Genomic DNA, 25,435 nt, shown 5'->3' with positions numbered 1-25,435 from the left:
TACATATAGCGCGGAAAACAGACGTTAAACGATGATGATGATGATGATATATACATATGTGTATATATATATATATATATATATATATGTGTGTGTGTGTGTGTGTGGAGGCGCGTGGCTCAGTGATTAGAGTGTCAGCATCATGATCATAAGATTGTGGTTTCGATTCCTGGACCAGGCGACATGTTGTGTTCTTGAGCAAAGCACCTCCTTTCACGTTGCTCCAGTCCACTCTGCTGGCAAAAATGAGTAACGCTGCGATGGACTGGTGTCCTGTCCAGCTGGGGAACACATATGCCATTGAAACTGGGAAACCATGAGCCTGGCTAGGCTTGAAAAGGACGCATTTATTATTTATTATAATATATATATATATATATGGCCCTTTCTCCTTCCAGTCTTTCAAAATGTGACCTTGTGTGTACCGTTGGCGATTTTTTTTCCTCTGTCTTCCCTTCTCTGGATCTTTCCTTCTCCTATGTTTCCGATGAAGAGCTCCGCTCGAAACGTTAAACCCCCCTTCTTCCCTTCTTTCCTGAGCGTCCAATAATACTATATTTGTTCCACGTCCTCGCGTTTTTTTGTGTTTTCTTGTTTGGATTAACTATATATATATATATATATATATATATATTATTTCAGGGAATAAAATCCAAACTTACAAGGAAAAAAATTCAATTTAGAAATACTAAATCAAATTTCACACAATATAATATATATAATATTATATTGGGTGAATAAAATCCAAATTCTAAATTGAATTTTTTATCTTGTATATATATGTATGTATATATATATATATATATATATATATATATATATATATATATGTATGTATGTATGTATGTATATATATATATATATATATATATATATATTATATATATATATATATGTATATATATATGTATATATATATATATACATAGTAGAATGACAAATAGAAAGTCCTTGGTACAGTATCATATATTTGAAAAAATGAATAGAAATGACTTTTCTGATCATTTTTTCCACTTTAATAATTAGGTATTTTAAAGTTTTATAAGCATCTAATTATTTAAGTGGGAAAATTTTTGGATAAGCCGTTTCTATTCATTTCTTCAAATATATACATACATATATATATATTATATATATATATATATAATTATATATATATATAGGGAAAGTTTACGAAAAAAACAAAAGACGAAGACAGGTGGTGTACAAAACAAACTGATGTATTAGTATAGCGCTCAGGAATAGAAAACGTCTTTATATATATATATATGTATGTGTGTGTTGTGTGTGTGTATGTATATGTATATATTTTTTGTGGTTTTGGTCAGCTTATTGTTGTCCCATGCCTGTTTGGAGAGTTGGGCCATCGCAGCAGCTGCCTTGCCAATGCATATATTGAGCTCACCATCAAGGGATGGGTTGTAGGTGACGGTAGAGCCAAGGTAGGTAAACTTCTCCATCTCCTGTAGTCTGTGGTCTCCAATATGTATGTTTGGGATGTTCGATGTAGCCTGACCCATGATGTTGGTCTTCTTGAGGGTGATAACTAAGCCAAAGTCGCTACATGCTTGCTCAAAACAGTTGATGAGCCTTTGTAGGGCTTCTTCTGTGTGTGATACCAGAGCGGCATCATCAGCAAATAGCATCTCCTTGATCAGGACGCTTTTGATTTTGGTCTTGGCATGCAGACGCGAGAGATTGAATAGTTTTCCTGTCACTTCTACTGTGCGGAACACAAAGGAGTGTCAGAGAGAAAGAGAGGAGAAATGGAAAGACAAGAAAAGACGTCAACAAGAAACTATGACATTGCAACCAGCCAGGCAAAGTCTTCGCTACATTTGCAGCACCTGCGAGAGGGAGTGTTTGTCCATGATAGGACTACACAGCCACAGCAGGAGATGTATTAGGACATGAAATGTAAAAGCCTGACTAGATTATTTTATGCGCAACTCAATTTTCTCCTGAGACAAAAAGGATGCCAACAACAATGTATATCTTTTCTCTCTTTTTTACTCTCTTTTACTTGTTTCAGTCATTTGACTGCGGCCATGCTGGAGCACCGCCTTTAGTTGAGCAAATCGACCCTGGGACTTATTCTTTGTAAGCCCAGTACTTATTCTATCGGTCTCTTTTGCCGAACCGCTAAGTGACGGGGACGTAAACACACCAGCATCGGTTGTCAAGCAATGCTAGGACAAACACAGACACACAAACACACACATATATATATATGTACATATATACGACAGGCTTCTTTCAGTTTCCGTCTACCAAATCCACTCACAAGGCATTGGTCGGCCCGGGGCTATAGCAGAAGACACTTGCCCAAGATGCCACGCAGTGGGACTGAACCCGGAACCATGTGGTTGGTTAGCAAGCTACTTACCACACAGCCACTCCTGCGCCTATATATTTATATATATATATATGTATATATATGTCCATATACATTGACTTCATATAGAAGTATATTGTTGTTGAATGCAATTTGTTGAGAAAATAAAGTGTTAAGTAGGTCGAAAGTAAATGAGATAGTATATTGACCAACTACAGGCAGTAAGTTATAAAATTCTTACATTTTCACAATTTCCTGTAATTCAGACTGCCTCCTTAGTTCCAGCAGACAAAATGGAAAAGGTGTTACCTTGAGAGGATGGTGAGGAAGATGCGCTGCAACAGCTACTCTGACTCATGGGGCTGACACTGAAAGATTGCCCCCCGCCTCCCCGATGGCAGTGAACAGGGATATAGTCTGTTGGGGTGGGCAAGAACACTGGAGGTTCCCACTGCCACAGGCTTGGCCATAAACCTTTCAGAGAGTGTCTAATATTTTGACAGTTTGCCTTTCTCAACCTGATGAGCAGTAAAGCCTGGGCTACTAAATCTATTATTTTGACCTTTCTTTCTTTATACATTTATTCACGAATTCTGTTAAAATCTTCAATTCATCAGCTGTTTTGTCCCCCGTCTAATTACTTTGCTCTTTTTACTCTTTTACTCTTTTACTTGTTTCAGTCATTTGACTGCGGCCATGCTGGAGCACCGCCTTTAATCGAGCAACTCGACCCCCGGGACTTATTCTTTGTAAGCCCAGTACTTATTCTATCGGTCTCTTTTGCCGAACCGCTAAGTGACAGGGATGCAAACACACCAGCATCGGTTGTCAAGCAATGCTAGGGGGACAAACACAGACACACAAACACACACACATACATACATATATATATACATATATACGACAGGCTTCTTTCAGTTTCCGTCTACCAAATCCACTCACAAGGCATTGGTCGGCCCGGGGCTATAGCAGAAGACACTTGCCCAAGATGCCACGCAGTGGGACTGAACCCGCAACCATGTGGTTGGTTAGCAAGCTACTTACCACATGGCCACTCCTGCGGTAAAAAAAATTGTTTAATATTTTTTGCTTATCATCATGATTTAATGTCCATTTTCCATGCTGGCCTGGGTTGGATGGTTTGACACGGTGCTGGCTAGCAGGGAGCTGTCCAGACCCCAACTGTCTGTTGTGACACGGTTTCTATGGCTGGATACCCTTCCTGATGCCAACCATTTAGCAGAGTGTGCTGGGTGCTTTCTACATGTCACCAGCATGGGTGCATTTATGTAGCACTAGCATGGGTACATTAACACAGCATCAGCATCTGTGCTTTTCAAGTGGTACCAGCATCTGAAGGACAAGCCTGTATGTGTGAAAGACAGCGATTTTATTTAGCTTGATACATCTTACTAAGTACAGCAAAGCATCACATCTCCTGGTCTCTTGTCATATTTTTCAGTGAGGCCCAGTGTCTGAAGATCCTTTCTCACTGCTTCATCCCATGTCTTCCTGGATCTACCCCTTCCACAGGTACCTTCCACAATTAAAGCTCAGCACTTCTTCATGCAGCTGTCCTCATCCATACACATCACATGATCATACCAGTGCAGTCTTCTTTCTTGTGCACAATGTCTTATGCCTCTTATACACAGTTTTCCTCTTGAATCCTTTATACTTTGTCATGCTTGCACACTTACCTTACCCATCCAGTGGAGCATGCTAGCTTCATTCCTTACAAGCTTTCACCTGTCATCTGGTGTCACAGTTCATGTTTCACTACCAGGTAACTTAGCTGTAGGTACAGCGGCATCATGCAATCTGCCTTTCACTCTGAGGGAGAGACCTTTAGTTACCAACAAAGGTAGAAACTCTCTGAACTTTCCCCAGCCCATTTTTTGTGTATTTTCTGTTATTTTATTTTATCAATTATCTTATGTCTACTTTATCTCTTGGTTTTTTTCTTTTTGCTATCTTTTTTAAAATTAAGGATGGTTAATTCCTCAATTTCTATCTAGCACTTTAACTTGATTGATATGGGGATATTCGTATATGAAGAAATTTTTTTGTGCAATATAACTTGACTTGGGTGTTTCCCTTTTACTGACCAAATCGATATACAAGGGGCGTTCAATAAGTAATGCCCCTGGCCCACTTCCCATAGCAGTAGAGCAACGAAACTTGGTACAGTTATTAGTCTTTTTCTACATAGGAACCACTCAGAGTTACGCATTTCTCCCATCGTTTGATGCAGCTCTGAAGACCTGCAAGTGGGTCAGGGGCATTACTTATTGAACGCCCCTCGTAATTTTGTCCAGTTCAAGCCTTCCATACATTGATTATATATATATATAAAGAGTGATTTTTGTCCAGTTCCAACCATCCATACATTGTGTGTATAAAGAGTGAATTTTGTGTGTATATTTAGAGTTGAATTGTTGATGTAACCATGCTGTCCCAGTGATCTGATGAGCTAGCTTTTTTTATTTGCATTAATTTGTGAACATACAAATTTAATGACTAATGCTGAGGTTTTCCTTCCCCTCAATGGGTCCCACACCCCAGGCTAACGAGCTCTATCTGCTCAACTGACTTACTAATCAACCTATAGCTGTGACCCTGAAAGGTGTTACTACTCCAGAGCAGATTAGACCTGGGTACAATAGTGGCTGAGACATGTTTCTACACTCCTTGAAACCCTGGAACTCCTGAACCAGGTATGGTTTAAAGTCATACCCAGGACATGGAATAATATAATAATAATAATAATAATAATAATAATAATAATAATAAAACATTGTGTGCAGTGCTCAGGTGCACTACAACTCATCTAAAGTGTATGTATAGTACATAGGGTAATGTACAAGCGTCAGGAAAAGAACAGTGCATGAGTCATGACATACACATATGTGTATGAGTATGGAAGGGGAACAATCAGGTGTAGTTTCAGCGGATTTTGGAAAGCATGAGGGCCTTAAAGGATGCAGTGTCATGGCAGTCAACAACTGACGCAGGCGGTTTGTTCCATGCTTCGGCAACTCTGAGCGTGAAAAAATGTTTCCGAAAGTCATGGGAAAGATTAATAATTAGAATATGAAGAGACAATATTAGTGTGTGTGTCTATCTGTCTATCTATCTAGCTACTTATCCATCTATCCATATACATTCATAGAGATATTAATACAGTACTGTCATATATTATACAATGCTCTAATTTATCAATGTTCCTGTATTACAGATATATCACATCAATGAAATCAACTCCGGATCCTTAGACGAAGGAGAGTTATGTCCAGACAAGGTAAAACTGAATCACATTCCTTAGTATCAATATGCACACACACACGCTCGTGCGTGCGCACACACACACACATACCTATTTCTTTATTACCCACAAGGGGCTAAACATAGAGGGGACAAACAAGGACAGACATAGGTATTAAGTCGATCACATCGAACCCAGTGCGTAACTGTTACTTAATTTATCGACCCCGAAAGGATGAAAGGCAAAGTTGACCTCGGCGGAATTTGAACTCACAACGTAACGGCAGACGAAATACCGGTAAGCATTTCGCCCGGCGTGCTAACGTTTCTGCCAGCTCACCGCCTATCACATACCATCATCACACACACATACCATCATCATTTTAATTTCTGCTGTCCATGTTCCCATGGGTTGGATGGTTAGTCAGGAGCTAACAGAGTGGTGGACCATGTCTTGTGCACAATATCTCTGCAGGAGCAAAATGTGGTTCTCTGACCCATTGGATCCTGTTTAACCATCTAAGCTATATATGTCAATATATAGCTTGTATGGTTATGTGTGTGTGTGTGTATCATCATCATCATCATCATCATCATCCTTTAATATCTGTTTTTTACCATGTTGGTTGGTTGGTTGGTTGGTTGGTTTGACCAGAGCTGGTAAACCAGAGATCTGCACCAGGCTCCAGTCTGATCTGGTTTGGTTTCTATGGCAACCACTTAACAGTGTGTGCTAGGTGCTTTTAACATGGCACCTGCTTATATATTGTATGTGTGTGTGTGTGTGGATGTTTTTTGTTTTTTTTTACTTGTTTCAGTCATTTGACTGCGGCCATGCTGGAGCACCGCCTTTAACCCTTTCATTACTAACCCGGCTGAAACTGGCTCTGGTTCTGTAGTACAAATGTCTTGTTTTCATAAGTTTTGAGTTAAAATCTTCCACCAAACCTTAGTCAAAATTTAGGTTCCTAACACTAACTTAACGATAACTAAGTTATTTTACTAAATTCTTTATTATATTTAAAATAATTAAAAGAAACACAGGGTATCTCAAAATAAATACAGTAACTAATGGGTTAATCAAGCAACTCGACCCCAGGACTTATTCTTTGTAAGCCCAGTACTTATTCTATCGGTCTCTTTATCGAACCGCTAAGTGACAGGGACATAAACACACCAGCATCGGTTGTCGAGCAATGCTAGGGGGACAAACACAGACACACAAACACACACACGCATATATATATATATATATACATATATACGACGGGCTTCTTTCAGTTTCCATCTACCAAATCCGCTCACAAGGCTTTGGTCGGCCCGAGGCTATAGTAGAAGACACTTGCCCAAGGTGCCACGCAGTGGGACTGAACCCGGAACCATGTGGTTGGTAAACAAGCTACTTACCACACAGCCACTCCTGTGCCTATGAATTTTTCTGAAATGATTTAAACAAGTGTCATTAAACAGTGCTGTCACACATCCAGTTGCAATATTTTCTGGGTGTTTCTTTTGAATAAAGTCTGAAGTTTCTCCCACACTCCCAACATTTCCTTTCTCACACTTGTAGAGATAACCTATGCCGTGTCACCTACTTACTGAAAAACCTCTGTGCTGCTCTGCCTGTAGCTCCTTTAGCTTCGTCCTTGTCAGTTCCTCAGAGTGCTCCTGGATGAACTTGTTGATGTCACCTTCATCCATGACCAGGCCCATGGACTTGCCAATGGATACAATCCCCTCCACCAATGCTGCTTTGGGTTCAAGTCTTTCAAAGTTTGTTTCAGACTCAACATCAGGTCATAGCTTCTTCCACACAGAGGTCAAGGTTCTCTTTATAACATCCTGCCAGGCCATATCGATAATTCTGAGGCATATCACAATGTTATAGTGGTCCTTCCTGAACTCTCAAAGGGAGAGGTTTGTGTTCTCCATCATGTCCAGAGACGTGCAACCAAACGCATACCCTCCATCAGACACCTACCATATTCTGAGCGCCTTGTTTCCCTGGGCATAGATTCACTGAAGCTCCGGCATCTGGCAACGGACTTGGTAAACACCCACAAAGTTATCAACCACCTCACCAACAACAACACTGAACACCTTTTTGATCTCCATGTGTCTAACACACGTGGACATGCCTACAAAGTCAGAAAACAACACAGCCCCCATGACTTTCGGAAACATTTTTTCACGCTCAGAGTTGCTGAAGCATGGAATAAACTGCCTGCGTCAGTTGTTGACTGCCATGACACTGCATCCTTTAAGGCCCTCATGCTTTCCGAAATCCGCCGAAAACTACACCTGATTATATATACACTTTAGATGAGTTGTAGTGCACCTGTACACAATTATTATTATTATCATCATCATCATCATCATCATCTCCTCCTCCTCCTCCTCAAAGCAGTGGCAGAACAGGTGCTTAGTGAAGAGCTTCCTGAAATTAGAAATCACCTGCTGCAGTACAGGGATAGAATTTGGTGGTAGGTAGAAAACCTTTTTAAACTTGAACTCTTTGAGGATGTCATCTTCAAGGTTAAGTGGGTGAGCAGGTGCACTGTCCAGGACGAGAAAGGCTTGCAGGGATAGGTTATTTTCCTGCAGATATTTCTTAACGTCAAGACCAAAAACAAAATTCACCCACTCCACTGGTGACCCACACTCTTGGGTTTGCCCTCCACTTAACCTGCAGTTTTTCTTTCAGAATCTTATGTGACTTAAAGGTTCTGGGGTTTTCCAAATGATAAACAAGCAGTGGCTTAATCTTGTCACTCGCATTGGTGCACGTTGCGAGGGTTAACCTGTCCCTCATGGGTTTGTGGCCTGGCATCCTCTTCTCTGCCATTATATAAGTCCTCCTTAGCATCTTCTTCCAAAAGAGTCCTGTCTCATCTTGAAGACTTACTGGGGGATGTATCCTTTGGCTGCTATAATCCCAGCAAAAGTTTTGAAGGAATCCTCAGCTGCCTTCATATCCACGCTTGCTGCCTCAGGAAGTCCGACAACGGAGTGAATGCCAGTCATCTCTTTTTAAAATTCTCAAACCATCCTCGACTGGCCTTAAACGGTTTGCCTGCTGCCTCGTCCGTGCAACTGCCTGGGGTCTGGTTATGACCAGCATAAATAGCTCATGCCTTCTCGCAGATTATAGCCTCCATCACAGTATCTCCTGCAAACTGCTTCTCAGTCAACCTCACCAGCAGCAACTTCTTCATATTTTCATGGATAGGTGTCTACTGTTTAGAAATTATTTTAACACCCTTGGGTGGCATTATAGGCTTTATCAACTCAGTATGGTGCAATTTCTACTCTTCTCCTCTGGAAGCCATCTACTCGCAATACCAGAGGACGCACACTCTCCTACCCTGATGTAATCTCCAGGGATACAGGCATCCAGCAACAGGACCTCCATAATGCTATGATGGACTGTGAAGTCTAGCATAACATGGTAAATTCCATTGTCTCGACCACGGTCGAACAATGATGATGAAGATGAAGATGATGGTGCAGATCGTATAAGTGCTATGCTCGTACTGGTTCAATAAGTCGACTACAAGCACACTTTGGTTATATTTTACAATAATTTCTTTCTTTAATTCAATGCACATCATCCACTTCTTCTTCCCAGCACTGTCCTTCACACTCACATTCTTCGGCCCATGGTTGGAAAAACAAGTTTTGAAAAATAATTGCAAGCACAATTGTGAGCACAACACTGATGCTTCTGTAACCTGCAATGACTAAAGTAAGCATTTTACTACCCATCTAGCTAACGATCCATTTAAGATCTTTGCACTTGCTAACGTGCATGTCTGTCTACCTATCGAGTAAGATACAAGATGCTGGGTGGTGTTACAACATTCACTCTGGCATTTGCTACACCAAATAGCGGTGAGGTGTCTGAAGCTGGCTCAAAACCTGAATTTCAGCTCACAACTCAAATCAGAAAATTGGCCGAGAGACAGCTTGTATCATGGGACACTCATAATATAGTGTTATAGCAATTCAGGGACAGTGCTTACGACCGACTTTTGTGAGTAAATCCTTTGTCCTGTCAGATTCAGGTGAAAGAAAGTTCGAGGAAACACCCCTTTAAAAAGCAGGAGATGTGAGCCTGTTAAGACAGTCGGCCGGCAGCTCTAGCAGAGACGGGACTGATACGAGGGCGGTCGGTAGAGGAAGACAGACAGGGAATCTGAGGAGCTGACAAGCGAGAGAATGGCAGCGTAGAGGAAGACAGACAGATAGTATTACGGAGCTAAGAGAAAGGGACTATGGTGTGAGGGCACTGGCTGTTGTGTAATGGTAAATGTTTATTTATGTTCTGATATGTGAAAAAAAGAAGGAAAAAGGAAAAAGAAATGTAAAAGAATTGATGTGTTGAAAAAAGAGAAAGAAGGAAAGAGGAAAAAGAAAGAACAGTGCTAAAGAGAAAAAGATACCCCTGTATATATAAACCATTTAAATTGTTTCAGCTTTAAAGCTGCAGTCATGCTGGAGCATTACTGTTGATATATAAATATATATATTTATAATTCCTTGCAGGTGTCAGTTTTGACAGCTTCCAGCAACCACCTGGCATCGCTCATACAGCAAATTGATCAGGTCTATAAAGGTATTTATATTACTCTTTTTTTTACTCTTTTTACTTGTTTCAGTCATTTGACTGCGGCCATGCTGGAGCACCGCCTTTAGTCGAGCAAATCGACCCCGGGACTTATTCTTTGTAAGCCCAGTACTTATTCTATCGGTTTCTTTTGCCGAACCGCTAAGTGACAGGGACATAAACACACCAGCATCGGTTGTCAAGCAATACTAGGGGGATAAACACAGACACACACACTTATATATATATACATATATACGACAGGCTTCTTTCAGTTTCCGTCTACCAAATCCACTCACAAGGCATTGGTTGGCCTGGGGCTATAGCAGAAGACACTTGCCCAAGATGCCACGCAGTGGGACTGAACCCGGGAACATGTGGTTGGTTAGCAAGCTACTTACCACACAGCCACTCCTGCGACTATGTATATATATATACACACACACCAAACAGAAAATGGACACAATTTTACCCATACCCATTTTTGTAACATGTTTAATAAATGTTTTGATGCATAAACAACTGCTTGTTCATCTTTTATCTTTTTTTCAATTAGTCTCTTCTTCTTCTTCTTCTTCAGCTGGACTACGTCTCACATAATTAGGACGCTGAATATTTGGGCTTCGATTTCAGCACAAATCCTGTCTATCTATTCTATACTTTTTCACGTATCCGTCCCCTTTCCAGTCCTCACAGGCCCCCCACCTCTTAAGATTCTTGCTCACCTTCGATAAGAAAAAGAGATATAGGAATTGAAAGAAAAATACAACCCCGTTATTTGCAGTAGAAAACTGTTCTACTATATTATACCTATTTCTTTATTACCCACAAGGGGCTAAACACAGAGGGGACAAACAAGGACAGACATAGGTATTAAGTCGATTACATCGACCCCAGTGCGTAACTGGTACTTAATTTATCGACCCCGAAAGGATGAAAGGCAAAGTCGACCTCGGCGGAATTTGAACTCAGAACGTAACGACAGGCGAAATAGACAGAGCATTTTGCCCGGCGTGCTAACGATTCTGCCAGCTCGCCGCCTTGCTATATTATACCGGTTTACTGCTAGCTTAGCTTAACTGAAATTTGTTTCATGAATACAACTCTGCTCCAGAGACGAGAAGAACAGTCTGGTGTCCTTTGTATAACTTCACCTGTCCGAGGAGCGACGGATTTTCTAAGTTACTTGCTAAAGGGAAGTAATTTTATTACCGAGTTACTAATTCATAAGATTACTTCCCTTTATATTACAACTCTAGTCCTTAACCGTTAAATATATTTTTAATTACATAGTATCCTTGTTAAGTTAAATGCCTGATTAAAGAAACATAGATTTCGGATCTTTTCGGTTTGAACGGCAGTTTTTAACATAATTTCTAGGTAACCAAAAAATTTTAAACTTCGTATACTGGTAGAATGTGATTATAAAACATCTTTTTCTCGTGGCTTTATTGAGAAAATTCTATAGTTTGTAAGATATTTGTTTTTTTTCTTCAATTTCTGAAATTTCAACCAATCACTGACATCTATTGAGGTAAAAAAACAACAACATTCTGTGCTGTATGACTATGTCCCTCGTTTAAGAAACAAATTGGGTTTATTTACATTTGTGAAGAAAAAAAGATACCCTTCCCCCCACCCTAACCCTAAAACAGATTGAAATGCAATAGATCGATACTAGGGTCATAATTATGGGTGACAATTTCATATGGCACCACTAGAAAAAACTGCCGTTTAAACCGAAAAGATCCTAGATTTCTCCTCTCCAAAATATACCATACATTCATGCGATAGACATATTTTATGAGCAGAATCCATGTTCCTATATGTGTGTGTGTGTGTATGTGTGTGTACGTTCATATGTATGTACCTCCTGATTAGAAAACTGAAAATTAAATCCTACGAGCTTTAGTAATTCTATAATATACTAATGTTGAATGAAGATGGCGAGTTGGCAGAAATGTTAGCTCGCCGGGTGAAATGCATAGCCGTATTTCGTCTGCCGTTACATTCTGAGTTCAAATTCCGTCGAGGTCGACTTTGCCTTTTATCCTTTCGGGGTCGACAAATTAAGTACCAGTTACGCACTGGTTTCGATGTAATCGACTTAATCTGTTTGTCTGTCCTTGTTTGTCCTCTCTGTGTTTAGCCCCTTGTGGGTAGTAAAGAAATGGGTATTTCATTTGCCGCTGTGTTCTGAGTTCAAATTGCACCGAGGTTGACTTTGCCTTTATAATAATAATAATAATGAAATTATTGTATACAGTGTTCAGGTACACCACAATTTAAGTGCGTATAAAGCATGTGCCTTAATGTACAAATGTCTGGGAAGTGAACAGTGTATGAGTCAGATATATGCTTGCGTGTGTATGGAGTGGAGAAAATCAGGTATAGTGTTGGCGAATCTCAGGAAGCATGGAAGTTCTGAAGGATGCAGTGCTCCGACAACTAACAACTGATGCCGGCAATTTATTTCATCCTTTCGAGGTTGAAAATTAAGTACCAGTTGCATACTGGGGTCGATCTGATTGACTGGCCCCCTCCCAAAAATTTTCAGGCCATGTGCCTAGAGAAGAAAAGAATAGACTAATGTTAGATGTCGTACATCATCTTTTAGCGTCCGCTTTCCATGCTAGCATGGGTTGGATGGTTCAACTGGGGTCTGTGAAGCCGGAAGGCTGCATCAGGCCCAGTCTGATCTGGCAGTGTTTCTATGGCTGGATGCCCTTCCTAACGCCAATCACTCCGTGAGTGTAGTGGGTGCTTTTTATGTGCCACCCGCACAGGTGCCAGACGGAGCTGGCAAACGGCCACGAACGGATGGTGCTTTTACGTGCCACCGGCACGGGGGCCAGGCGAGGCTGGCAACGGACATGAACGGATGGTGCTTTTACAGCACATTATAATACTTTTGCGGCCATAAGTAATATTGAATATGGCATACATGCAATAATATTGATTTAAGCTCTTATCAAATTTCTTCTAAAAAAATGTTTTTTTTCCCTTAAAATTAAATGAAAGTAATTTCCCATTTGAATACATTTGTATATTTGCAATAAATATATGTCCTTATTTTTACTAGATTTTATCACCACAACTGTAACCTACTTCACTGAAAAACTCTCTCCAAAATTTAAACTCCCCATTGTAACCACTGTCATTTAATCCCTTTTTTCTTCTTCTTTCTCCCCTTCCTTCTCTTCTTCTGTGATTCCTTCTGTATGTGTGTGTGCATGGGGGGGGGCATTCCTTTACTCATTGCCTACCACTAAGCCTAGTATGTGCACTCTGTATTTCTCTTTTACTCTGTCTCTCACTCCCCCTCTCTTTCTCTCTATCTCTCTACATATATATATGTATGTATGTATCTCCATACAATGTAAAATATGACTAGAGAAATCAACAAACCAACCAAACATTTATTATCAGTTACTATTATATAGAGACTGTAGATATTACCAATACTGCTTGGTTTTCTATTTCAGCGCACACTCCTGAGATTACAAAGGAAGAACTATGGCACGGCTGCATGGACGAAGAAATGAACAATCCTTACTATGGTATACAAGCTCAGCGCCAACGACGACAACAGGTTCTTATATTTGCCTAAATATTCGAAATTTTTTAATGATAACGTTTTGAATTGTTCCTTGTTTGGTTATCAGCCAATGATATTTCTGGATAATATCAGTAATGATAGAAGATAAAGTTGAAAGCAATGCAACCTGGACTAAGAGACTGATAGAATAAGTACTAGGCTTACAAAGAATAAGTCCTGGGGTCGATTTGCTGGACTAACGGTGGTTCTCCAGCATGGCCACAGTCAAATGACTGAAACAAGTAAAAGATTAAAGAAAGATTAAAAGATTTATTTTTATATTAAAGTGAAAAGTGGAAAGGCAAAACATTTAGCCTCACTTAAGAAAAACACTTAATTTGAATAGAGAATATAAACATATAGCATCTATCCTCTGTGTGAAAACTCTGGCTGCATACACGTCAGGTGCATACAATTGACAACACAGTTAATTAAGATTTATTCAGTGAGTTCTATTCAACACATGTTTACATTAGATGAAGGCATTTTCAAAGTTTTGGCCGATAAAGTTGAACCGAAAAACCCTACAACGAGGCATGAATTGCACGAAGCCGTCTTGCAGTCTTGGAAAGAGCTGAGCAGAAAACTCGTGGATGTATTCAACATCAAACTCGTGTTCGGCGTCAAATAGTTGACTGTCGTGGTGGTAACAGATTCGTGTAATAAATTTTGTGTTTATTTTTGTTTCATGATATATATTTTTTCGGATGCAGCCAGACTTTTCACACAGAGGTATATGCTTATATTCTTCATCTAAATTACTCTTTACTCTTTTACTTGTTTCAGTCATTTGACTGCAGCCATGCTGGAGCACCGCCTTTAATCGAGCAACTCGACCCCGGCACTTATTCTTTGTAAGCCCAGTACTTATTCTATCGGTCTGTTTTGCCGAACTGCTAAGTGAGGGGGACATAAGCACACCAGCATCGGTTGTCAAGCAATGCTAGGGGACAAACACACACACATACATATATATATATATACATATATACGACGGGCTTCTTTCAGTTTCCATCTACCAAATCCACTCACAAGGCTTTGGTCGGCCCGAGGCTATAGTAGAAGACACTTGCCCAAGGTGCCATGCAGTGGGACTGAACCTGGAACCATGTGGTTGGTAAACAAGCTACTAACCACACAGCCACTCCTGCGCCTATTAAATATTTTTTTGAGGGATGCCAAATGTTTTACTTTTTCATTCTATCACTCAAGGAGAAACCACTTCTATTCACCTCTGATAGGCAGTCTCTACATCACAATTTTCAGTTGCTGTTCAAGCGGGAGATTTAGTGGCAAGCTAAACTGAGCGCTCATAGTACATACCTATTACATTACGTCAGTTGACAAAAGCTCCTTGTATATTCTGTGTGTGTGTGTGATGATCTGTGGCTGAAAATAGTGATGTCGTTGTTTGTGGTTGGGCAGCAGCTGGTGAGTTGACATTTGCTACTCTGTTTTCAAATTCCTCTGGAATATAAAAAGATATACTCTTTTTTTACTCTTTTACTTGTTTCAGTAAGGTATATACATAGGCACAGGAGTGGCTGTGTGGTAAGTATCTTGCTTACCAACCACATGGTTCCGGGTTCATTCCCACTGCGTGGCACCTTGGGCAAGTGTCTTCTACTATAGCCTCGGGCCGACCAAAGCCTTGTGAGTGGATTTGGTAGAAAGAAACTGGAAGAAGCCTGTCGTATATATGTATATATATGTATGTGTGCATATGTTTGTGTGTCTGTGTTTGTCCCTCCACCATTGCTTGACAACCGATGGTGGTGTGTTTACGTCCCCGTAAACACACCGCTTTTTAGTCAAGTAAATCGACCCCAGCACTTATTCTTTGTAAGCCTAGTACTTATTCTATCAGGCTCTATTGCTGAACCGCTAAGTTACGGGGACGTAAACACACCACCATCGGTTATCAAGCAATGGTGGGGGGACAAACACAGACACACAAACATATGCACACATACATATATATACATATATACGACGGGCTTCTTCCAGTTTCTTTCTACCAAATCCACTCACAAGGCTTAGGTCGGCCCAAGGCTATAGTAGAAGACACTTGCCCAAGGTGCCACACAGTGGGAATGAACCTGGAACCATGTGGTTGGTAAGCAAGCTACTTACCACACAGCCACTCCTGTGCCTATGTATATACCTTACTTGAAGGGTTGGTGACAAGAAGGGCATCCAGCTCTAAAAATCCTATTTCGGTCATGTGCTATCTAAAACATACTAGTATGGAAAGGCTGGCATTAACCTAAACAAAACAATGACTATTTCAGAGTTAATTATGCAAATATATATTAATGAAATATTTACTTTTATATCTTCTTTGTTTATGACAAGGCATCTCTTATTGGTCATCTGGAGAAGTTGAATTTACTGAAGAAAGGTTACACTTATGTCGAACTTGGTGCTGGCAAAGGTGAGGGTAGATTTCCATTTTGTTGCAGTGTTTTATTTCAATATATTCAGGCCTTTTTATTCCCCCTGATTGTAATCCCATGGATTACTATGTGTTAGGGTGAATTCCAGCATTTGGACATAGTCAGAACAACTGCTGTCTCTTCCAGCTGGCCATGGCTATGTAGTCTCCATTGCAGCTGTCCATGTCGTGTTTTACAGCCTTCATAGTGTTCACAGAGCATCGAGCAGTTGTCACGATGTCAGCATTTTGACGCCTGACACAAATTATCATGATGCAGGTTACTCTTTTCCAATATTCAGGTGCTTTACAGTTCCCCATATCTATTTCTTTATTACCCACAAGGGGCTAAACACAGAGGGGACAAACAAGGACAGACATAGGTATTAAGTCGATTACATCGACCCCAGTGCGTAACTGGTACTTAATTTATCGACTCCAGAAGGATGAAAGGCAAAGTCGACCTCGGCGGAATTTGAACTCACAACATAACGCAGACGAAATACTGCTAAGCATTTCGCCTGGTGTGCTAACAATTCTACCAGCTTGCCGCCTTTAGTTCCCCATATCGACTAACTTTTTCTCAAATACAACATTAATCTTTATGCTCTCAAAAGCCATCGACTGCTCACCCAATACATTTAGTTGTTCCTGAAAAAAGGAGACATAAAAAAAACTCATCAAATTTAACCCAAATACCTTGTATTATGCAGTGGCCCTTCTCCCTCCAAAACTGAAACATTTCAAGTCATTTGGGTTGTTGTGGCTCTGTGAAGCACATGTGCCACCTATGAGGCCAACTATCCTTGGATAGTATGTGTGCTTCACAGCTGACTCATTAGGGGCAGCTAGACTTAAGATCCATCAGAGAGAGAGTGCTAGATGACACACATCTCATTACCATTCATCCAGTCTGTTTTTCTGTACATACAACTTAATTCAAATCCTACTGAGATTAACCTTGACTTACTCTTTACTCTTTACTCTTTTACTTGTTTCAGTCATTTTGACTGCGGCCATGCTGGAGCACCGCCTTTAGTCGAGCAAATCGACCCCAGGACTTATTCTTTGTAAGCCCAGTACTTATTCTATCGGTCTCTTTTGCCGAACCGCTAAGTAACGGGGACATAATCACACCAGCATCGGTTGTCAAGCAATGCTAGGGGGACAAACACAGACACACAAACATACACACACATATATATATATATATATATATATATATATATACATATATATACATATATACGACAGGCTTCTTTCAGTTTCCGTCTGCCAAATCCACTCACAAGGCATTGGTCGGCCCGGGGCTATAGCAGAAGACACTTGCCCAAGATGCCACACAGTGGGACTGAACCCTGAACCATGTGGTCGGTTAGCAAGCTACTTACCACACAGCCACTCCTGCGCCAACATTTTGAGTTAAAATTCCACGAAAGTCAGCTTTACTTTCTCATCACTCTGAAATCAGCTTTGCTTTATCACTGTGGAAGCACTCCGTCGGTTACGACGACGAGGGTTCCAGTTGATCCGAATCAACGGAACAGCTTGCTCGTGAAATTAACGTGTAAGTGGCTGAGCACTCCACAGACACGTGTACCCTTAACGTAGTTCTCTGGGATATTCAGCGTGACACAGAGAGTGACAAGGCCGGCCCTTTGAAATACAGGTACAACAGAAACAGGAAGTAAGAGCGAGAGAAAGTTGTGGTGAAAGAGTACAGCAGGGATCACCATCATCCCCTGCCGGAGCCTCGTGGAGCTTTTTAGGTGTTTTCGCTCAATAAACACTCACAACGCCCGGTCTGGGAATCGAAACCGCGATCCTATGACCGCGAGTCCGCTGCCCTAACCACTGGGCCATTGCGCCTCCACGCTTTATCAATACACTATGTTCAAATCCTGCCAATGTTAACTAAGCTTTTCATCCTTTCAATGGGCAGGGCTGATAAAAAAGTACCAATCTACGGTATTGAATTGGTGGAAATCTAAAAACATAGGATCAGCTACTTTATGGTGTTGGTTTCAGCTCTTAATCTTCTGAGTTCAAATCTTACCAAAACCTGCTTGAGGATCAGATAATCCATCTCTTGGTTTAACATCACCACCTGGCCCTTGGGTGTCTTCATTAGGGTTCACTCTGTTCTAAACCTTCAGTTTGAGGATAACTTCCTTTTTCCCCCCCATCAATCTCAGAGACCCTGTAAAGGGTCTACAGGTAGTCTTCCACCTGGTTATAAAAAAAAAGATACATAGGCGCAGGTGTGGCTGTGTGGTAAGTAGCTTGCTAACCAACCACATGGTTCCGGGTTCAGTCCCACTGCATGGCATCTTGGGCAAGTGTCTTCTGCTATAGCCCCGGGCCGACCAATGCCTTGTGAGTGGATTTGGTAGGCGGAAACTGAAAGAAGCCTGTCGTATATATGTATATATATATATATATATATATATATATATATAATATATATATATATATGTGTGTGTGTGTTTGTGTGTCTGTGTTTGTCCCCCTAGCATTGCTTGACAACCGATGCTGGTGTGTTTACGTCCCCGTCACTTAGCGGTTCAGCAAAAAGAGACCGATAGAATAAGTACTGGGCTTACAAAAAATAAGTCCTGGGGTCGATTTGCTCGACTAAAGGCGGTGCTCCAGCATGGCCGCAGTCAAATGACTGAAACAAGTAAAAGAGTAAAAGAGTATAATAAAATATGTATTTTATATCTACATTTCAGGCCAACTCTCTCACTGTCTTCAGAGAGCAATTCCTGATAATGAAGACGGCCTCTACGTTTTAGTAGATAAAAGTCATATCAGATATAAGGTAGGTGTAACACTATTTCAGAAATCCATGTTTTTTCTACATATTTATGTTTTGTTAAAGATAATCGTTTCTAATATAATTACATCATCATCATTATCGTTTATTTGATTTTATATAAGATGATATTTTATCTAAGCATCATCATTTAAAATATATATGATACCAGTGCCGGTGACAAGTAAGCGAACCATCCGATCGTGGCCGTTGCCAGCGCCGCCCCGACTGGCCTCCGTGCCGGTGACACGTAAAAGGCACCATCCGTTCATACCGTTGCCAGCCTTGCCTGGCCCCCGTGCCGGTGGCACGTAAAAGCATCATCCGTTCGTGGCCGTTTGCCAGCTCCATCTGGCTCCTGTGCGGGTGGCATGTAAAAAGCACCCACTACACTCGCAGAGTGGTTGGCGTTAGGAAGGGCATCCAGCCGTAGAAACACTGACAGATCAGACTGGGCCTGATGCAGCCTTCTGGCTTCACAGACCCCAGTTGAACCGTCCAACCCATGCTAGCATGGAAAACGGACGCTAAATGATGATGTTTATGTGTTTGTGTTGCAAAATTCCCGATGTGAAATTGTGTGTTGAAACAGATATCGTTATACTTGGGCTTGGTCACACTTTACCAATTAAATATTTGCGCTATATATTTGGTTTTCACTTCAACTTAATTTCTTATTATTTTAGTTTCTTTGTCAAAGTTCTTTTGTCACATATCCTGTGACCTCTTCAGCAACTCTATCCCACATGTGACCTCATGTTCCATATCCTGTGACCTCTTCAGCAACTCTATCCCACATGTGACCTCATGTTCCATATCCTGTGACCTCTTCAGCAACTCTATCCCACATGTGACCTCATGTTCCATATCCTGTGACCTCTTCAGCAACTCTATCCCACATGTGACCTCATGTTCCATATCCTGTGACCTCTTCAGCAACTCTATCCCACATGTGACCTCATGTTCCATATCCTGTGACCTCTTCAGCAACTCTATCCCTCATGTGACCTCATGTTCCATATCCTGTGACCTCTTCAGCAACTCTATCCCACATGTGACCTCATGTTCCATATCCCGTGACCTCTTCAGCAACTCTATCCCACATGTGACCTCGTGTCCCATATCCTGTGACCTCTTCAGCAACTCTATCCCACATGTGCCTCATGTTCCATATCCTGTGACCTCTTCAGCAACTCTATCCCACATGTGACCTCATGTTCCATATCCTGTGACCTCTTCAGCAACTCTATCCCACATGTGACCTCATGTTCCATATCCTGTGACCTCTTCAGCAACTCTATCCCACATGTGACGTCGTGTCCCATATCCTGTGACCTCTTCAGCAACTCTATCCCACATGTGCCTCATGTTCCATATCCTGTGACCTCTTCAGCAACTCTATCCCACATGTGACCTCATGTTCCATATCCTGTGACCTCTTCAGCAACTCTATCCCACATGTGTCTCATGTTCCATATCCTGTGACCTCTTCAGCAACTCTATCCCACATGTGACCTCATGTTCCATATCCTGTGACCTCTTCAGCAACTCTATCCCACATGTGCCTCATGTTCCATATCCTGTGACCTCTTCAGCAACTCTATCCCACATGTGCCTCATGTTCCATATCCTGTGACCTCTTCAGCAACTCTATCCCACATGTGACCTCATGTTCCATATCCTGTGACCTCTTCAGCAACTCTATCCCACATGTGACCTCATGTTCCATATCCTGTGACCTCTTCAGCAACTCTATCCCTCATGTGACCTCATGTTCCATATCCTGTGACCTCTTCAGCAACTCTATCCCACATGTGACCTCGTGTCCCATATCCTGTGACCTCTTCAGCAACTCTATCCCACATGTGCCTCATGTTCCATATCCTGTGACCTCTTCAGCAACTCTATCCCACATGTGCCTCATGTTCTGTTTATTCCTCTTAGTCTTTTTGAAGAATACACACCACAGAAAGACAAAAATGAAATAAGCAGAATAAGAGAAGCTACATGGCTTAAAAAGTCATTGAAGACGTCACAGGATGTGTGGATGAAAGCTTTGACAAAGGACACTAAAATAATAATAATAATAATAAAACTGAAGTGAAAACCAAATATATATTATGCATGTGTTTAATTGGCAAAATATGACCATCCCCAAGTAGGAGTGGCTGTGTGATAAGTAGCTTACTTACTAACCACATGTTTCTGGGTTCAGTCCCACTACGTGGCACCTTGGGCAAGTGTCTGCTACTGTAGCCTCAGGCCGACCAAAGCCTTGTGAGTGGATTTGGTAGACGGAAACTGAAAGAAGCCTGTCGTATGTGTCTATGTTTGTGTGTCTGTGTTTGTACCCCCAACATCGCTTGACAACCGATGGTGGTGTGTTTGCATCCCCGTCACTTAGCGGTTCGGCAAAAGAGACCGATAGAATAAGTACTGGGCTTACAAAGAATAAGTCCCGGGGTCAATTTGCTCGACTAAAGGCGGTGCTCCAGCATGGCCGCACTCAAATGACTGAAACAAGTAAAAGAGTAAAAGAGTTATAAAACCCTCCAAAACCAGACCCTTTGCAATACCCTTAAAGCCAGCAACTTTTCAGCACCCTCCCATATATATAGTTTTACTCTGTCTCATTTTGTCGAATATTTTTCTTGAACCTAGCTTGAACTTTCCCATCAGTTTAGCGAAGGTGGACCAACCTTTGAGAGACTCAACACTGACCTTCAACATTTATGTTTAGGTAAGAACTCTGACTTCATCTTCTGTTCTGTTGTTTACATGTGTGAGTTCCTCTGAGCCTTCTTTGGAAATGTTTCTAATGGAACTGCTGCTCCACTTGCTGCTGCTGCTTCTTCTTCTTCTTGTTCTTGTTCTTCTTTTTCTTCTGCTTCTTCTTCTTGTTCTTGTTGTTGTTCTTCTTCTTTTTCTTCTTCTTTTTCTTCTGCTTTTTCTTCTTGTTCTTGTTGTTGTTGTTGTTGTTGTTGTTGTTGTTGTTCTTCTTCTTCTTCTTCTTCTTCTTCTTCTTCTTCTTCTTCTTCTTCTTCTCCTCCTCCTCCTCGTGTGGCAACTTGAAGATCCACCCACCACACGCGATAGACTGGTGGTTGCACGGGCACGAAAGCTACGTTGTTATCCTCATTCCATAAACAGCTTTTAACGGGTGGAGAGCTGAACCATCCTGGGGGTACAGAGGATTCGGAATCTAGACTTGGGTCTGAAAGTTTAACCACACCATAGTGGGTTACACCATGGTTCCTCTGCTTTGTGGCAGAAGTAGGAAGAAAGAGTGAGAGAAAGTTGTGGTGAAAGAGAACAGCAGGGTTCACCCCCACCCCCATTCATCATCATTGTTCGACCGTGGTCGAAACAATCGAATTTACCATGCTACGCCAGACTTCACGGTCCATCATGGCATTATGGAGGTCCTGATGCTGGATGCCTGTATCCCTGGAGATTACATCAGGGTAGGAGAGTGTGCGCCCTCTGGTATTGCGAGTAGATGGCTTCCAGAGGAGAAGAGTAGAAATTACCTCTTTTTCAGCTCTACAACAATGTCCAGCAAACTGGACTCTCCTACCTTTCACAAGAGATGACACAGGTGGTAGTTTCCCATATATTTGCATTTTGGTTGGATGACGCTTCCACGAGAGATTTTGAGCTCTCATAAGGAGGCGAGTGTAGGTTCCATCCTTGCCGGAGCCTTGTGGAGCTTAGGTGTTTTTGCTCACAATGCCTGGTCTGGGAATCGAAACCGCATTCTTATGACCGCGAGTCTACTGCCCTAACCACTGGGCCATTGCGCCTCCACTGTTGCTGTTGCTGCAGGTAGTGGCAGTGGCTGTTGCTTCTGTTGTTCGTTTGTTTGTTTGTTGTGCGAAGCGGTCTTCGTCCCAGAGTTCGCAAGATCGCACCCCCTGTAGTGGGAGAAGTCCGCAATGAGGTCTTTTGATATTCGTAAGACCCCGCAGAAGAGAAAGCAGGTCAACCCCCGACGCCGAGAGCATCGACGGATGGATGAATGCGCATCCAGGCTCAGCGGTTGCGTAGGAGGTCGGGGACAAGAAACAGGAAGAAAGAGTGAAAGAAAGTTGGAGCGAAAGAGTACAACAGGGGTCGCCACCACCCTCTGCCGGAGCCTCATGGAGCTTTAGGTGTTTTCGCTCAATAAACACACACAACGTCTGGTCTGGGAATCGAAACCGCGATCCTCTGACCGCGAGTCCGCTGCCCTGACCACTGGGCCATTGCACCTCCACTTGCTGTTGCTGCTGCTGCTTGTTTGTTTCATTTTGATGTCTGTTCTGTTCATGCTAGTAGGGTTTAGTTGGGAGGAAACAGAGGTAGGATTTTTACAGCTGGATGCTTTACCTGTTACCAACCCTTAACTGCTTTTCAAAGAAGGGGATCTGCTGAGAGAAAATGTCAACCAGCCTCTCAGACTGTAGCCCAGCCACAAATGCAGTCATCATTTGCACCCACAGCTTTGAGTACTTTTTATAAACATTTACTCATGCATACGCACGTGCATGTGCACGGTAATTTTAAAAGCACTAGATAGCTTAAATCTTTAACCCTATAGCATTCAAACTGGCCATATCAAGTCCAAGTATTCCACCTGTTTTGTGTTCAAACTGAGCAGGTAAGGCCTCTCACAACTACCTTGTAGTGTCATTCTAAAGGTAAACAATCACATCTTTGAAATCTAGAAGCTACAATACAATGCATGACTAATTCAAAGCAATTTGAATGGAAATAGTTGTTGTGATACCTGTGCTGGTGGCACATAAAAAGCACCATCCAAATGTGGCCAATGCCAGTGCTGCCTCAACTGGCTTCTGTTTCGGTGGCACGTAAAAAGCACCATCCAACGTGGTCAATGCCAGCGCCGCCTCGACTGGCTTCTGTGCCGGTGGCACGTAAAAAGCACCATCCGAATGTGGCTGATGCCAGCGCCGCCTCGACTGGCTTCTGTGCCGGTGGCACATAAAAAGCACCAGCACCGCCTTGACTGGCTTCCGTGCCGGTGGAACGTTAAAAGCACCAACCGATTGTGGCTGCTGCCAGACTCCCCTGGTACCTGTGCTGGTGGCACGTAAAATGCACCCACTACACTCGTGGAGTGGTTGGCGTTAGGAAGGGCATCCAGCTGTAGAAACACTGCCAGATGAGACTGGAGCCTGGTGCAGCCTCCTGGCTTCCCAGACCCTGGTCGAACCGTCCAACCCGTGCTAGCGCGGAAAACGGACGTTAGACGATGATGATGAAACAATACATGTGATGAAGTTATCTGAATGCCAAAGGGTTTAAGCCTCTGAGAAGGCAATCATCATCATCATCATCATCATTTAACGTCTGCTTTCCATGCTAGTATGAGTTGGACGATTTGACTGAGGTCTGGCGAACCAGACTCTAATCTGAACTGGCAGAGTTTCTACAGCTGGATGCCCTTCCTAACGCCAACCACTCCGAGAGTGTAGTGGGTGCTTTTATGTGCCACCGGCATGAGGGCCAGTTTGGTGGTACTGGCAATGGCCACACCCAAATGGTGCTTTTTACATACCACCTGCACGGGAGCCAGTCCAGCGGCGCTGGCAATGACCTTGCTCGAATATTTCACATGCCACCAGCACAAGTGCTATTAAGGCGGCACGGTAACGATCACACTTGAATGGTGTGCTTAACATGTCATCGGCACGGAGGACAGCTTGTTGCCCTAAGTCATTATTTTTTTTTCATCGATTCTAGTAACAGTCATATTCCACTTAAAGTATTCATGTCCTTAATTGTTAGTTCACTGCTCAAATCCCACTAAATTCAACTGAACTTTGACCTAATTTTTACATCACTTCAACACAGATTAATTACTCTTTATTTCTTAAAGATTTACTGTTTGCCACATTAAGTGTCTTTAATATTTTACAGAATAAAGGCAGGGGAAGGCGGTATCAATACCATGCTTAGCGGCATTCTGTCCGTCTTTATGTTCTGGGTTCAAATGTCGCCAGGATTGACTTTGCCTTTCTTCCTTTCAGGTTCAATAAAATAAGTACCAGTTGAGCGAGGTCGTTGCCAGCACCGCTGGACTGGCTCCTGTGCAGGTGGTACGTAAAAAGCACCATTTGGGTGTGGCCGTTGCCAGTACCACCAAACTGGCCCTCATGCCGGTGGCACGTAAAAGCACCCACTACACTCTCGGAGTGGTTGGCGTTAGGAAGGGCATCCAGCTGTAGAAACTCTGCCAGTTCAGATTAGAGTCTGGTTCGCCAGACCTCAGTCAAATCGTCCAACCCATGCTAGCATGGAAAGCGGACGTTAAATGATGATGATGATGATGATGATAATTGCCTTCTCAGAGGCTTAAACCCTTTGGCATTCAGATAACT

At 42.1% G+C, this 25,435-nt stretch overlaps 1 protein-coding gene and 1 long non-coding RNA gene across 2 annotated transcripts in view; one reads left to right on the top strand and one right to left on the bottom strand.

Moving 5' to 3' along the window:
- LOC115216659 (tRNA:m(4)X modification enzyme TRM13 homolog) overlaps nt 1–25,435 on the top strand; it is a 68,295-nt gene that overhangs the window by 30,851 nt on the left and 12,009 nt on the right. Inside the window, exons 4-9 of the mRNA XM_029786162.2 lie at nt 5,574–5,636; nt 10,145–10,214; nt 13,691–13,797; nt 16,159–16,237; nt 18,970–19,058; nt 21,714–21,792. Of these exons, the coding sequence (XP_029642022.1) occupies nt 5,574–5,636; nt 10,145–10,214; nt 13,691–13,797; nt 16,159–16,237; nt 18,970–19,058; nt 21,714–21,792 (487 nt within the window). The remainder of the gene's footprint in view (nt 1–5,573; nt 5,637–10,144; nt 10,215–13,690; nt 13,798–16,158; nt 16,238–18,969; nt 19,059–21,713; nt 21,793–25,435) is intronic.
- On the bottom strand, nt 854–25,435 carry LOC118765041. The gene is made up of 3 exons (XR_005000883.1): nt 25,416–25,435; nt 24,877–24,882; nt 854–1,013 (listed from the first exon to the last, which is right to left on the bottom strand). It is a non-coding gene; the product is annotated as an uncharacterized LOC118765041 (long non-coding RNA).

The sequence above is a fragment of the Octopus sinensis genome, linkage group LG10, assembly GCF_006345805.1.
Source record: "Octopus sinensis linkage group LG10, ASM634580v1, whole genome shotgun sequence".
In the NCBI taxonomy this organism is placed as follows: Eukaryota; Metazoa; Mollusca; class Cephalopoda; order Octopoda; family Octopodidae; genus Octopus; species Octopus sinensis.
This window is presented reverse-complemented; position numbering and strand designations above follow the sequence as displayed.